The 17182-nt window shown below is 35.3% G+C and overlaps 3 protein-coding genes across 3 annotated transcripts; all 3 read right to left on the bottom strand.

Moving 5' to 3' along the window:
• Positions 1-4790: 4790 nt before the first annotated feature.
• LOC141837540 (F-box/kelch-repeat protein At1g15670-like) lies at positions 4791-5866 on the bottom strand. Its single transcript, XM_074724917.1, has 2 exons — positions 5311-5866; positions 4791-5209 (listed from the first exon to the last, which is right to left on the bottom strand). Exons 1-2 carry the CDS (start codon positions 5864-5866, stop codon positions 4791-4793), a joined length of 975 nt encoding a protein of 324 aa, XP_074581018.1.
• Positions 5867-8056: 2190 nt separating this feature from the next.
• On the bottom strand, positions 8057-14137 carry LOC141840744 (uncharacterized). The gene is made up of 13 exons (XM_074728808.1): positions 13998-14137; positions 13444-13574; positions 12846-13361; positions 12704-12778; positions 12542-12600; positions 12330-12462; positions 11852-11948; positions 11660-11726; positions 10345-10443; positions 10098-10187; positions 9235-9389; positions 8664-8765; positions 8057-8447 (listed from the first exon to the last, which is right to left on the bottom strand). The coding sequence occupies exons 3-13, from the start codon at positions 13099-13101 to the stop codon at positions 8336-8338; spliced, it is 1245 nt and encodes a 414-aa protein (XP_074584909.1). The 5' UTR covers positions 13102-13361; positions 13444-13574; positions 13998-14137; the 3' UTR covers positions 8057-8335.
• A 469-nt stretch (positions 14138-14606) lies between these two features.
• On the bottom strand, positions 14607-16625 carry LOC141841970 (pentatricopeptide repeat-containing protein At5g66520-like). The gene has a single exon (XM_074730175.1). The coding sequence runs from the start codon at positions 16623-16625 to the stop codon at positions 15054-15056; it is 1572 nt and encodes a 523-aa protein (XP_074586276.1). The 3' UTR covers positions 14607-15053.
• Between the last annotated feature and the right edge of the window lie 557 nt (positions 16626-17182).

Here is a 17182-nt window from a genome sequence, read left to right on the forward strand (position 1 = left end):
TGAAATATATAAAACATCAAATGGAAAAGTTTGTAGATGGCCTTCAATTATTCGGTATGTGGTGAACCATCATCATTCAGGAATTTCAAGTTACTTGATAAGAGTTAAAAGGCAATAGAAGCAACATGTGGTTGGTCTTGCCCTGTTATATACATATGGGACCTGCAATTTTGTTGCACCTCTTGCTCTCTTTGGATTGCTTGTCTTTTCCTTGTCTTTTTTTAGGAACAATATTTATATTGAACCTTTTTCTATTTCAAAATGTTCTATCATATTTTTTTACCTTAATTTTTATTTTCTTTTATTGTGTTCAATTTAATTGTCATGAAATGACCAGGGAATCTCGTCCCTCATTCACTCTAGAAAATGGGACAAGAGCTTCAAATGAGGGAAGGTTTGGCGAGTTTTCCATTTTGGTTCCTTGTTTTTTTTTTTCACTCCTTTTTCGTTCAATTTGCTGCAAAACTTTTTCTGAGATGTTGTTTCTGAATTAGGTTTAGATTGTGCACATTCATGATCATCTTATCATCTTCTTGAAGCTGATGTTGTTTTTTTTATATTAACTTAAAATTTCTTGAATTAAGTTATTGATTACATTTGCTTGAGGTTCTCAATCAGTTTCTCCTAGAAAAAAATATATATGTGAATAATTCAAAGCTAAACCATAATTATAACCTTTGAAGATGATATAGCTAGAGAAAAAGAAAAATCAGAAGCATGAAGCCCATAATTATATATCCTTCTCACCATCTTGTTCCTTTGATTATAGAACTCTAAGAGAAGATTTAGATCGACATTGATTTTCCTCTAAGAAAATGCAGCATCAGATAAGAGCTTAAGAAGAAGAAGAAGAAGCAGTTACCTGGATGGAGCAAATTAAGGCAATGGAAAGTTTAGCAACAGATGGAAAATTCCAAGGGAATCGCATGATCTATAGCTCGCGAAACAATTACTCATTCGTGCTAGCTAGAGAGATCAATGCGATCCCTTTGGAATTCTCCTTCGGCTGCTCATGCTCGACTAGCTCCGCAGAGACCCTTTGCTCTTCTCCCCTTCTCTTATACTGCTTAGAGCACAGGTTCAGCAGGAGCAGCAACATGATGCCATAAGTAAACTTGTGGTAAGTAAGGTGGAAATTAAAGGGCACATATATCTTAATTAATAATTGCATTCTTCAAGCCATGCATTATTATTATTATTATTCTCTGCAATGAGATTTGAGAATATAAAGTGTGTGAGACATTAATTAAGTAGGTCGATCTTAATTATGTTAATTCTCTGACGAGAGTAGAGTGTGTTTAATTAATTGTCATTAATTAATGAGATTGTAGGTAGTTGTTGATTGGAAATTAAAGGAGAAGAAGCTAGAGACATGGTGGGGCATGGTGATTAATTGTAAGTTGGCAGATGAAGAGACAGACGTGAATCTGATGCCTGCAAATGCCTGCCTGCAGCAGTGGCCATCAACCAACTACTTTCATAGCCAGAATGTGAGGTGAGGCACTCCTTCAATTCCTTCCAACAAAAATGACGTACGTCCTACTAAATAATTATATACTTAATTATAATACTACTGATTCCTCATTTTCTATATATATATATATATATATATATATATAAATTATTGTTTTCATATTTTTGTTTTTGTTCGTGAACAGTATAAGAGCTAGAGCAAGGGAATCTGGAACTGGAGTAATAGGAGCTAGAGTAGGGATATGGTATAGGTGGTGAGGTTGGGGAAGCAGTGGCACTGATCAGTTGTTGGTCATTTTCAAATTAATTGGATAGTAAAAATTAAATATATAAATTATTAAAAAAATATTGACCTATGATTATTCAATAGTTAGTTACCGTTTTTAATGACTAAAATAAGTGTATGGGATTTAATTAAGTTATTAGTAACTCATCCATAAAATAATAATAATTATTATTATTATTATTTTGTGATGGACATTGACTTTTTTCTCTATCTATAGATCTAAAACATAATAATAAGAATGTATTATTTTTTTTAGAAAAAATTAATATATTCAAAATAATAATTGAATTAATTATAATGAGTACTTTTTCATCTATCTATCTAAGATTTTTCTAATAATAATTTGAATATAATGAAAATATTAATCACAGTGATGTCATGCCATAAATAGACAACACGGGAAGTTAGGTTAATCATGCATATCAAGTTGAAATGAGATATTTTTTCTCATTCAAGCATCATAAATTTATATTATTAGATCTATTGTATGTAATTTTATTTTATATTATAAGAGGTTGTTTCTACAATTTAAATTTATGACTTTCAAGATAGATGATAATAATTTTACTATTGTATTGAGAGTCCTCTTCTCTACGCATAAGACAATATAAATTTGGATGTATTTAAATTGTGACATTGAAAATAGACTATAATAATATTTTTCACTTTAATTAAATATGTAATAAAATAAATAGAGAGAGTATTTATATCTATCTAACTTATATATGCGCACTTGTTAATTATATATATATATATATGGTTCGTGCATTAGATATAGCATATATAAGACTAAATTAGTTTATCATCTAATTATCAATTAAGAATTAAATTTGATTTCATTTATCATTTGTCTAAATTGATTAGAATGTTCATTTAAATCTATAACTAAATCACACACAAATAATTTATATAAATGAATTAAATAACTAAATTTTTTTACAACTACTTTGGCATCCCAGTCTTAATTTTTTTAAAATAAAACTTAAAAATTATAAAAAGTAGAATTAAACAACTAACTTAACATAAAAACTATAAATTAATTATTGATTTGATTTATTTATAAATAAAAATTAAACTATCAAGTTTATAAAAGAATTGGTGGGTTAAAGATTGAATAGCAAGACGAATAAATTGAAGAGTCACTTAAGGAGACTAGAAAGGGCCAAAGGGGGACCACAAGAAGGGATGAAGGAGAAGTTATATAATTGGCTATCAACAAAATAGTTAATCAATGTGCATAAAATTTATTAATTGTGACACTTATTTTCTGGATTTATTTGATGAGTGAAATGTAGAGTTGGATCATCCACTTCAAGATTAATCGATGTAAATTGGATAACTGATATAAAAATAAAATTTATTAATTGTTCTTTCAAAATAAAAGATTTTGACTATTATAAGTTTTTAAATACATTTAGATAAAAATTTACCCACCAACTATTTTATAGATGATGTGCAAATCAACTTTAACTATCACATTTTAAATTAAAGATTATATTTTTTTTGTCTCAAACACACTCATTTTAATGAAAATGGCCATCCCAAACTATTTTATATTGCCTTGTGCCCAATTTGTATTATAAGTGAAAACTAATTTACAAATTAATTTACACCTTCAAAATGAAGCTTTGAAGAAATCTAATCATAAAGTCTATAAATACCCCAAGTAGTATATAAAGAAGTGATATTCTGTGCATCTTAAAATACGTGACTATGCACAATATGGGAGTTGAAAAAAATTTTGAGCGCCTAAAATAGTAAATAATATTATTTTATATATTTTTTATTTTACGATTAAGTCATTTAAAATTTTTTTTTTAAGGTTTAGGGGTTGGATTATAATATTAAATATAAAAAATTTTAAAATGAAAATAAAAGAATCTATTTACTGTTTCAGGCGTTGAAAATTCTTTCAGATATTTTGATTCTGATGTCGCATACAATCACGTATTTTAAGGCGTGCAAAATATCACTCCTCTATAAATATATATATTATATATTTATTTATTGTAAATTAGTTTATGAAATAGCTATACTTGAGCATTTTATGTAGTGAAGACACACATTCAAAATGAAAGATTTTGATCGTTATAGGTCTCAAAATAATATAACTAAAGTATTAATATTTTATGTACAAAATATTTATTTTGATGAAAAATAAGTTGTAAATTGTTTTGTAAAACAATTCTACACTTCTCATAAAAGAAAATATAATTATTATAAAAGTGCTTTCTTATAAATTTAAATTTTAAAGAGTGTGTTTTAGTAAATTCCCCATTTAATTATTAACTAAGATATTTAAGAGGGAATATATAGTTAGGTGGATGGGTCATCTTTTATATTGATTTAATTGTGTTTTGTTTACTTTTGAAAATTAGTGAAAATGTTCCTATTTAGGTGAACAAAATTGTCTTTTATATTGATTTAATCATGTTTTGTGTTTCTTAAATTAAACTATTTAGGTGTAAATATTGTTGGTGGCATTTCAGTTTACACACTATTAATTAAATCTATAAAATAGTATTTCCAAAGAATCAAATAGAACTATATTAGAATATAATTTTTTATTTGGTTTGGCTTGACTTTGATCCCAGAAATATATATTTTTTTCTCATTTTCCAAAAATAATTTATAAAAATTATAGAAAGAAAAATGAAAATAGATTTATTTTAAAGTTATTTTTTATAAATAAAAAAAAGTGGATGGGAATAGGTTTTCTCGATAGTAAAAACAATATGGATTATACTGTATCGATGTGAGATCTATTGCATACAGTGTGTGCATATGGAATAATTTTTCATGCTTACATATCATTGTTTAAAAAATAAATAACCTTTTAATTTTTGCTCAAAATTTTTAAAAATTATTTTCAGGTAAAACAAAGACATTCGAAAAGGAAAAAAAAAAGAAAAATAAATAATTAGAAGCAATAAAACACTTGTAAATTCTAATTGGCGTGACCTTCTACAATTGGAAGATGCAGGGAAATTCTATGATGGTCAAGTCATTCAACCACTCTATCCTCTTCCACTCATTTTTTTCGACGGGCGGCGGCGCCGCCGCCGCCGCCAATCTCTAAAACGTACGCCGCTTGCCTGTTACACACCATTATACCTCCATCCCACGCCACCATATACGTAGGCCTCAACCCGTCACGGGGAATCACTCCCAGCCTCCGCCACCCATCGACGGTGCCGCCGTGCGTATCCAACACTTCCCCTGCTCCGCCATCGCCGCCGCCGACGAACTCTAACACCTCCAATTTCCTCGACCCGCCATCTCGGCACATGTACTCCCTCCCCTCTGCCGCCGCCACGCAAATCGCCGACGCTATCTTCCTCTCCGACTTCTTCCAGCGCCCCGCTTCCACATCGAACTCGTCGGCGCTCCTCCAGCCATTTCGATAGGTATCGAATTCCAAGACGCGGAAAGCGCCGTCGGCGAACATGCCTTCACACGAGTACATCCCGAGGATCGCGACATGCTGGGCAGCCGCACCCACTCATCCGCCGCCACGTCGTATGACAGCGCTGAGTTCAAGCAGCAGTTGCATAGGTCGTTCCCGCCGGCCAGGAACACCGCCCGGGGCCCGGAGGCGTACGCGGCGGCATGGCGGCGCAACAGGGGCGGCATCGACTTGCCCTGGCGCCAAGTGCCGGCGATCACATTGTACACATGGACCTCGCTATTCATTTTTGTGACCCCATTATCACAATCGATGATCAGCACCAGCTCGTGCCCCACGGCGGCCATATAGCAGCAGGATATCGGATAGCAAGGACGCCCGGGGATTGCCGGTACCTCCGTCCAGACGCCGGTCATGGGTTCGAACAAGGCGACTCTAATAGAATAGGGGAATAAGATGTCATCCTCTTCATCGTCGGAGAAGATTAATGGGTGAAGATTGATCCTGAATAAGACTGCGACGACTGGGCAGGCAAAGCCGGTGGCCTTGCGGAGGCGGTAAAAGGACGGTGAGGTGATTTCTTCCTTCCACTTCTTGCTGACATTCCGAGCGACGCAGAGGGCGTGGAAGGGGAGGCGGAGGAGGCACTCGCGGGCAAGACACTCCGGCAAACCTGGCATTAGCTCCGTCGATGTCTCCATGGTCGGCTGCAAAACTGATCCTCCGTCGATGAGAGTTCATTGTTATAACGTAAATAAATATTTATAATAATTTAACATATAGAAATAGTCTCATCTAATAATAATAATAGAATAAATATTATGATAATTTCTATTTTAATATATAGAAAACAGCCTACGTGATTAAGTCAATAGATTTATGTATGGTTTTTTTTATTAATGAATTTAATATAATTTTTCTTTCTTATATATCAATAATTTGCACATATTCGTATATAAAAAACCATAAAGCAAAAACTTACTTTCTAATTATTATATATAGATAATTCAATATATAGAAAAATATAGTTAATTTCTTTACCCTCCTTCTATATTAGAATTACTATTTGATAAAAATAAGAATTGAGTAAAAATTTGATTAAATCAAATAAATCGATCGAAACGATGTGGGATTATTTTCTTGTACTTTCTACTATAGCATTAATTAACCATTAATATTATTATGGACTGACTTTAAATAATTAATTTTTTATTCACCCTTAATCGATTTTGAGTAAATTAATAATCTAATTACGTGAAACGTAGATTATCACTAATTATATAACCTAAAATGTATTATTCTAAATTATAAGATAAAATACAAAAGCCAACAAATTGTCCAAAGTAAACTAATACTTCAAAATGTTTGATAAACTCTTCTAAATTATTACAAATTATCAAACATTACCAAGAAACCATTTTTTATTTTGGTTTTTTCTCAACCACATCTTAATGGGTGAGAAATTAAAATTTTTTTAAGGACTAAAATAGATGATAATATTTGATCATTATTATTTTTAATGTGCTAAATACAATTTGATAATTGTTTTAAGTTTTAACTAAAATTAGTTTAACTAAAAGATTTTCACTTAACAATAATTATTTTAAATTGTGATAATTGAATTTCTTTTAGTAATAGACATTCGGTCTCTGAAAGTGAACAAACTTTCTCCGATTCACCTATTGAATAAGTTTAAAAATGCAACGATTTCTTATTCAACAGTTAATTTTGCCTAGATTTTTGAGTAGGATGAACGTAATTATTCTACATGGGAATTAAGTTCGAGTTGTCAAAGAGATTATTAGATGTCTTATAATTATATCATGCTCGAAGGTAATGGCGTAGCTAGGGCTGGGTTGTATTGGACTCCAACCCAATGCAACTCAGCAATTGAAACCAATACATTATTTTACAATACAATTGCAATTGGAGTTAATACATTATTTTACAGTGCAACCCAATCAATCCAATCCAGTACAGTCTAGAGCCCAATGTAGCCCAACAATTGAAGATCAAGATAGTTAAAATCCTGACTATGCCATTGTTCAATCAAAAGGGTCGATAAATAAAGTTTTTTTAATCATTGTATTAGAGGATAATTAGCATGATTAATAATCTCTTATTATATTCCATTCATAAATAATACATATGAAATATTAAAAATTCAAGGAAGACTATATCCATATAACTAATAATTCTTTATTACATCCGTTTGTAAAAAAATTAATAAATTTTTACCAATTTAATCGATATATAATATAAATTATATCAACGTTTCGTAAACACAATAACTCATTGTATTATCTAAAATAAAAATTAGATTGAAAACTACTAAACAAAAGTTAAATGATGTTTTTTTTAAATCATCTGGGATGTCTTATTTTGATTTTTTATAAAACAACATCTCACCCTACTATTTAACCATATATAATTATTCAAATATTTTCAGAAATGTTCAATATTATTATCTCTTATCTACATATTAAACAAATATTGTTATCTCTTCTTTAAATATTATAATTATATTTGATTTAATATAATTGCTACAATATATACTTTATATATTCAATGATGATAAAAATTCACATTATAATAATATAAAATCATAATTATTATAATATAAATAATAAAAAATTATATTATAATAATTACGAAATATAATTGTTATAATATATAACAACATCATAGCAATTTAAAAATTAAATAGAAGATAATAATATTAAATAATATTAAAGAACAATTGAATAATTATACCCAATTGAATAATAAATTAGAGCATCTTTTTAATCAGAAAAATTAAAATAGAACGTTAAATTTTGGCCCAAAACTGTTTAAACCAAAAAAAAAAAAAAAATCTGCAACACCAGTTTTTAGTTTGTATCAGAAAAACCACCAGGGAATACGAGAACATCCCTTTTCCTGTACCTTCAAGTATATTATTTCACAAAAACCACCAAAAAACTATAGTTTTTGTTTTCAAGAAAAAATATATTGAAAAAACAATCTTTATGTACTCTCTCTAAATGCCACAGATTACAATATATGCAAGGAAGCAGGGAGGAAATGAAGTTGATTCTTTGCAAACTTTTGGGAACTTTTCCTCCTGGAGGTAGATGCACACACCATAGAGCAATATCATTAAGAAGAGATCCTTCATCCAGCCAGCTCGTTCAAATTGCTGATGCTTCCTTATTCCAAGCATGGTCCACCTCTGGAAGTCGATAATTGTCTGGTTTAAGAGCCACTGCGAAATCTGGTAACGTCGGCGCTCTCTCAAGGATCCTGAAATGGACGATATGTCAATTCGTGTGGAACACAATCTCTATCAAGAGAATGTAGTTTGTGTCTTTGGACTTAAAGACAGTACTTTACGATGCACAAGAAGATATCTTGTGTAGGATACAAAGCTACAGACATTTTCTGAGATCCAAAAAATCAAGTAAAGACAAACCATAGAATGAATGAATTGCACTATATTTGATTGACACATGTAGGCACCTGTCTCGACTGTAGAGGTCCTGATTTATGCGAACCTTGTTCGCTGCATCTTTCGGGATTTTCTCGTATAGATATTTCATAGAACCCCAGGGAGGAGGATTCCTGCAATAAAAGAAACAAAATACTGCATGTAAGAAGTCTTTTACTTTGGGTGTTTCAGGAGGAAAATGTGCTGCAATGCCAAACATTGGCCTTGGTTGCAGAAGTAAATTTATAGATATGCGCATATTTGACTGTGCATTTACACACCACCATTCCAGATCAAGTTGTTTTCTTTTAGTAGATCATGGAAAGTTCCTCTTCTTCCCCAACTGATACAATTGCACTGGCTCTGTTGCTAATTAACATTCTGATGCAAATAAGGAATCAGTTTAAATTTCAAATCTATCAGAGTGAATTTGTGCAGCGTCACATTTCAAGAAAAAGGTTAGAATTGCCTAACTGCAGCTGTTGTCTGAATCGTAAAATGGAGATATTCCTCAGAAGGAAATACAGAAAAGCTTGCTTTTATAAAAGAAAAGCAAACAGAAAAGGAATCTAAATAGTTGTAAATAAATATTAGGAAAATCACCTTGATGTAGGAGGCATTGCATTGAATGCATCAGAAGCCTTTTTGCTTTGTTTAAGAAACTCTTCAGCAGCTTGGAGAGCAGCCACTGCCATCCTATGGGATTTCTCAGTGTTACCCTCATCAAGAATAACACCATGATAATAATAAGCAGCAGCCTGTTGATGCGAGAAAAGACATCTAAATATACAGAGCTCATGATATTAAGCCAGAGAAAAGAGATGCTCGACAAATGTTTTCTATTTCTTGAAGTCAATGGTTTCTGTGAAATGTTACCAGTTTCCTTGCCTAATATTCATTATGAAATTGTTAAAGTTAAAAACAATTGATGCCAAGAACTTACGAATTTTCTAAATAAGGAAGTGTTTAAGCAATGTTCTAAGAATGCATAAATTAGTACCCTAATTAGGTAACCATCTTTGATCACAAAGTCAACCGAATCATAATAGTCCTCATTACTAATATCTCAAACATTATCTCAAAGTCAGCACAAAGTAGCGTACTCATCTTTAAAGCAATCAAATCCTACTACTACTGTCATGTTCATTTGGGCTATTGCATGACTTAATGCATTAGAGCGGCCTTATTGTCCACATTGGGTGGATGTTTTAGACAAAGGTATATATTCTTGAAGGAATTTTACCCACTTAGCATTGGCAAGTCATTCTAGTCCGGCCAGGTAGGCCCTAACAATTCTCTCTTATCTTTTTCTCTGATCAGACACTGACAATCTAGTTACATGTATGTATATTAAGAATTTTATTTTCGTAGTGTGCATTTATGTCAGCATACATTATAGCAAATTTAGAACTTGAGCCTGTAAATTTCAATATCTAGAAAATAGTTATGAGAACCAAAAGACTAACCTTTGCTTCAACATGCTTCCACTTGATAAATAGTTGATGTTTTCCTCTCCAACCTTCAGCTAAGGGATACTTTGTGATGCTGTCCTCTGCCTGAAGGGAGACCAAAAAATTATTAACTCAAACTATGTACATGAGTTTCAACTTTTTATTTAAAATATAATAAAAAAATAGATAGTTGGCAATGTAAAGCAATAGGAAGAAGTCCAATTCGCCTAACAAATGTAAGATGATTAGAATGTTACAATACCTGATGCCAGCACTTAACCATCTCACATGCTAGCCTCCTCTTGACAGCCAGTGTGGCCTTGGGACTATCCATTGCCATCCCTAGTTGAATATCCACGCTCTATACAAACAATGGGAATGGAGACCTAATTAGTGTGTGAAAAACTAAATATCCAAGTCAATAGTACAGTTGTGATGTTGAAGTGAAATCATATGCAAATATACAGATCATGGATGTTACCATATTAGACAGCTAAAAATGGTATTTTTGAAATTAATATTCAGAAGAATATGATCTTATAATGATTATATGAGTTCCCTTAGTGTCGGTTGAATTTGTATAATATCTAATACAAAATTCTTACAAACATTAAATCAGATGCTTTTAATTGTGAATGCAAAAGAAAAAAAATGTTGTTGCTTCAGGTGGAAGGTGGAGCCAGCAACGTTATAGTAGAGTGTGGGCAGCTCGTGAAGTAGTATCATTGGTGCAAGATTGGATGGATGATGAGATTGAAGTTGCAGCAGAGGCAAAAGGGCCAATAATGACAGAGTAGTGGATGGGAATGTGAGCAAGGACAAAACAATAAGAGGAAGATGAAGTATCTGATCGAACTAAGTTTGGCTCTTATACTAATTTAAGTGTCACGAGCATGAAACTAACCCATGCACAGAAGTTTGAAAATGAAACATTTTGCGATCGAAAGTTTAAAGTGTGACTTTTATGAACTCAATCCTGATAAACATAGGGAAACAAATAAGCAAATTGGGAAATAATATTATCCTCGTTAATTGATATTGAAATTGAAAGATGAAAAATCAAAATAGACTAATTACCAAATGTCTCATATTCTTACAGGATTTAAAATTTAAATATTCTCAAATTAGATTCTTTTTCTAACATCAATATAACTACTTCAATTCTAGTTTTCTCAAGTGCAACTTTTCCCAATCTGATAATCAAATAGAATCTAGGCATTTCATTCTATATATCTAAATGATACCTTCCCTGTGTTCTATGTTCTATAAGTAATAAGTCTGCTCAAACCCTAATTCATATAACAGAAATAGTTTGATTCTATGCATTTTTGAAGTTTAAACTTAACCTGCCGATACATCTTTCTCTGTAAAATTCTGTTGTACTTGATTGCAATGCTACATTGCATGGGAGAGGACTAATAGAAAAATGTAGAATTGCAACAAAGCAGTGACTACTGAGATAACGTTACACAAAGGGAGATCAAAAAAAGGATCTCTCAGGAAAGAAGCATGGTCAAGCTTAAAAGAAAAGGTACATAAGGGAGGAAAAATTCAATAGTGGAGTGAACTTTCGATACCTGACCCAATGCTTGCATAAGAAGAGAGTGGAGCACTCCTTCAGCGAGATCGACAGGAAGATCCATCCTACCAATAGTGAAAATGAAAAGGTCACAGCATGTAAATTTCAATATTGTCTGAAGATGACATGGCAAGTAATGCATAAGTCAATATCTAAGCTTTATGGACAAAAAAATATATCGAATGCTGACCTTAGATCAGGAGGAAGTTGAGGAAGAACATGTTGAATAGCACAATCCAAATAACCAGATGCTTTTAAGAATATATCAATTGCAGTCCTCCTACTCTCTGTAAAGGAGTAGCAAAAAGAAGAATGGCAATTTGGTTATAAAATTTAGATTTACACAGACTGAGATAGTAAATTTGACATGAAAAAGGTAAATATAGTTAAGCGGGGAGAAATGCTTTTGGAGAGAAAAACTCAAGTGAAATAAGAGTTTGATTATACAAGTAGTATTAATAGTTAAAAAAACAGTTGAAAACTACACCATAAATGCATTGAAACTTCCACTTTTTGAATCATGCTCATTGTTATGACACCACTATGTTTGCAATAAAGGAAATGAACATCTAACAGAAAATATCTAAAGAACCATCTTGATCAAGGATAATTTTGACTGGATAGAAGATATTCTCTATTAGTTTCATAAATCCAATCTAGATATATACCTTCAGAGATTTTTAAATTGGTATCACTAGATGTTTTAGGAAGAAGCAAGGAGTTGGCTTCAGAAAAGCACAGCATGGCCATCAAGTGCAGAATTGAGAGCACCTCGTACCAAGCATTTGCAATTTTCGTTTCCTGCAATAGAATCAGCGTCATTCCTGCTTCTTCTAACCCTATGGTATTAATAAAACGTGTAACTGACATATAGAACCACCTCAGCATCATCCTCCTGGTTAGTCCATACAAAGTGAACGCTGTCTACTAGCTGACTTCCTGTAAATTTCACACTACTGTCAAAAGTTGGAAACAAATTGAACAAATATGACATAAACACTGAAAACAGACAAGATAACAGAACAGAACTGAAGCATATTACCATCTTTTACCAAACCAAGAAGGACTGGTAAGTAGTCTTCAAGAGCCTGCCGAAGATCAACCAAACTAGAACCTCCTGCATGCACAAAAGGAATGGTACTTTGTCTACTCAATTTACACAAACAGAGTAAAGTCTAGCAAACCATGCTGAGTTGCTGTTTTCCTCCTGGGCTTCGCCACAGTAGGGGCCTCTTGAGCAGCCATAACTACAATTCTGGTTCTCAAGGCTGACAGACGTTCGATTAAACTCCTCGGCAGGCTATCACCAAGTGACAGAAACAAGTCCACGCTTTTTGGGACTCGCAACCCGGGCACAAAGACTGCCACCTCCCCCACATTCCCTGGCTTTTTTCTGTTTCCGATATCTGAATCTTTTTCTTTAGAAAGCAGGCATCCCATGTTCGAGTCTTTGCTCTAACAGATACAAAATGGACCAACTATCAGCTCCCAGCAGTCCCTAAAGAATGAACTGATCCTATTTTTTTGGAAGATACCAAGTCACTCTTAGGACAACAAGGAACCCGACGGAGCAGGAAACTTTTCCCTCAATCATCGAGGACAACCCGACAAATCACTGAAATAATTTGTCAGCAACTTCCCGGAACGTATTAGATGAATAAATTTTCACGCATGAAGACGGAAGGCTCCACAAGGAAGTGCTGAAACGTGGCACGAAATCTTGCGGTCAATCAAACTCGGAAAATATTAATAAATGCCAACTAAAAAGGTTCAGGAACTCACGGGTATTGAATCATTACTCTGACACTTGATACTTGGTCATAAGTCCATCTACAACCAAGCAAACAAATAAGTCGGTTCTACTGTCCACCTTTCGTTGCCAACCAGAAGTTAGTTGACCCGTTTCTTGATCTCTGCGCGACAAATCGCACGTCAGCCCGCAAAGACATGAAAGAAAGGGAAGAGTACAGGCAAGCTAAACCAGCAATAAAAGGAGATTCCTTTTAGCTTGTCCCGTTACGAGAGCCTCACGTTTCCGCTCGAAGAAAGCCACGAACCAAACGTCAAAGCAAAGAAGACCTTTTGCAGGGGAGAAAAGAAATTCATACAGATGCCTTCCCCGAAAGAGTTATAGCTCGAGTAAAGGCTTTCCAAACTCTAAATTCAAGCACGCAAATGAACAGTGAACTCGAAAACCTCGTAGAAATTATCCAATAAAGAAGGAAAAACTCCAACTTGGAGGCAATTCGAGCTATAACAAATACTTTCAAAAGAAAACAAGTGAAACACCACGAGAAGAGGAAGCAAATTACTAAAAAACGTTACTCTGCACTCACTGGATTCAGATCTCGCCGCTCTACTGCGCTACGAGATCCACTGGTATGCGACCATGGATTTGTGGCAGTAGGAGATCCCCCTCGAGGACAGCACACTCTTTTCTCACTCCTTTCAGCCTAAACGAAGGGGAAGAACCCTAGAATTCAGGAGAAATTCAAGGGAAACGAACACTTAAGAGGAACGGTGTGACTTAACTCACAACCTAAGACACGAGTAAAGATTACTGAACGCAATTGAATCGTTCATGGAGTTCGTTGAACCAGTCGTGAGCAAAAGTGTCGACATGATTTATTTATTTTATTTCCATGAAGTCATGTAGATGATGCGGACAGGAAATTCTTATTATTATTTTCATATTCAAGAATATTTTTCTTGATATTGTCACTGAGATTGAGTCGATCCACTAAGAATATGTTTTAAATAATTAATTTCATAAATTTAAACTTTTCTTCTTTGAAACTTATCCGACTACTCCTAGACTGTGATTCTTTATTCCATGGAACAGCTTTGAATCTCTGTTTGCTAAAAATAAAAAATGCATGTCTTGATACACAGTTTATACAATTACCTTTGAAAAATACAACTTGTGAAACAAAATTATGGAGTGATAATCTTTTCTCCCTCTCACTGCTAATCAAAGAACAATAGTTTAGATCAAAATGAGTTGTGTGTCAGTCAGAATCTATAACCAAGTAAAAGGGCAAGGAAATCACTTTCTTGGATAGCTCTGGCCTCCTAATCAAGCAAGCTCATCTTATTTCAATCACTGAGAAACTTGCACTCGAATTTCTGAAATACCAACCATCAGCCAAGTTTCTTTCTTGTGACAATTATCTGATGCTTCAAAAAGATGAGGTTTTAGCTTAGCTTTCATGTTTGCTGGAAGCAAATCCACTTCAAATTAAGGCTCTAAGAGTCCTGCAGCAGCTGCTGAATGATAACAATGAAAACTGCACTGGCACCAGAATTTTGAGGATATTTTCTCAGTTTACATAACAATCTCTGATTTGTCTTCAAGGAGGATGCCAGGGATCAGTTGGCTTAGACTGGCTAGGCTAGACTTGGCTCTTCCCGGGGAATTTTGCAGCCTTCTGCTGTTTCAGCAACTTCCTCACCATGGACATGTCGTCCCATCTCCTTGCAGCACCATATAAGTTTGCCAACAAGACATATCTCCCACCGTGGTGCGGCTCCAAATCGATCAACTGCTTCCCTACTTTCTCGCCCAATTCAACATTTCCATGAATCCTACATGCACCAGCAAGGGCTCCCCACAGTCCTGGATGGGGTTCCACTGGCATAGTCTCCACAAACTCAAGAGCTTCTTTGAATAGCCCTGCCCTGCCGAGCAAATCAACCATGCAACCATAGTGCTCTTCGAGGGGCCTAATCCTGTGAACTCGAGTCATCGTATCAAAGAATTGCTGGCCTTCAGAGATCAACCCCGCATGGCTACAGGCACTCAACAGTCCAATGAAGGTTATTGCATTTGGATCCAAACCAGTCAATTGCATCTTCCAGAAGAGAGCCAGTGCTGGCCTTTCAGAGCCATTCATGGCCAGGCCGGTGATCAATGAGTTCCATGTATACACGTTCTTCTCAGGCATCACGTTGAAGACGGCAATGGCCTTTGTAACGCTCCCGCATTTGCCATACATGTCCACCAAAGCTGTACCTAGGATGATGCTCATCTCGACCATATGCTCCATGATGTACTTATGTAGCCACTCCCCTTGATTCAAATCCCTTAACTGTGCACAGGCAGACACTGCGCTGACCAATGCTGATTCATTTGGGGTGACATTCCTCACGAGCATTTCTCTGAACACCGTCAACGCCTCCTTGCAACGTCCTGACTGTGCAAAACCTGAAACAATCGAGCTCCATGAAGCCAGATTTCTGTCGGGCATTTTGTCAAAAAGCTGCAGTGCTTCCATGGTATTCCCTTCCTTTGCATACCCTGTAACCATAGCATTCCACGAAATGGGATTTCTCTCAGGCATTTGATCGAACAACCACCGCGCATGATCCAACTGCCCGCAATTCGAGTACCCAGTAACCAGTGCGGTCCACGAGACAACATCCGCCACGTCAACATGCTCGTCGAACAGCTTCCGGGCGGAGACCATGTCGCCCCAATCCGAGTACATGGTGATGGCATTGTTGACGACGAACACGTCGGAGTCGAGCCCGTGCTTCACCGCGTGACAGTGGACTCCTCGACCAAGGCCCCTGGATCCGAGCACCGAGCACGAGCGGATCAGGAAGGGGAAGGTGAGCCGGTCCGGCCAGATGCCAGAGCGAAGCATGCGGGAGTAGAGGTGGATGGACTCAACCGGGCGAGGACTGCGGGAGAGCGCGCGGAACATGGTGTTGTACATGAAGGGAGTGGGACGTTCGATGCTGGCGAAGAGGGCGCGGGCATGGCGGAGGTCGCCGGAGGAAGGAACAGCGCAGCTGGCGAGAAGCCGAGCGACGGTGAAGGCATCAGAGGAGAGACCGGAGGTGACTACGAGCGCATGGACGCGCCTGAGCTCGGAGGCGGCAGGGAAGGCGGCGAGGCAGCGGGAGAGATCGGGGTGGTGGAGGAGCTCCAGTTTTCGCGAGACGAATCCTACCGCGGCCATTCCGTTCCGTCCATATTGATTTTTTCCCCACTTTTTGTAAATAATAAAAAAAAATGGGGTTAATAAGGGCAGATTACAATGAACAAAAATTCTTTTTTTTTTTTTAATTCTGGGACATAACTGGTTACAACGGAGCAGACTTACAGAAGAAGACAAGGGTTCTATAATCTCGATGAAGGCCAACAAAGTGAGTAATACTGCAATTTCTCGATTTATCTCCTCACAAATGATTATGAGACCGACCGTGTGGAGCTGCTAGATATTATTATCTTTTATCATTGCTAGGGTGACAGATTCCACCTTTTCTTGCAGAAGTTGAATCTCAACGAAATCAAAGCAATGCCCTCTCCTATTATGGCCAATTATAACTTCCCGATTTACCTCCTCTGATCGTTGGGATCGACCGTATGAGCCATTAGAATGGCAGATTCCACTTTTTTACTGAAATGAACAAAATAAATTATTATCTCATGTCACTTAATCCCATTAGTCAATTGTATGAACATAATAAATTTGTCTAATATATTATTTGATATTATTATCTCCTATCATTTGGT

The sequence above is a fragment of the Curcuma longa genome, chromosome 11, assembly GCF_044706935.1.
Source record: "Curcuma longa cultivar G26 ecotype Majalengka, Jawa Barat chromosome 11, ITB_CL_G26_1.1, whole genome shotgun sequence".
NCBI lineage: Eukaryota > Viridiplantae > Streptophyta > Magnoliopsida > Zingiberales > Zingiberaceae > Curcuma > Curcuma longa.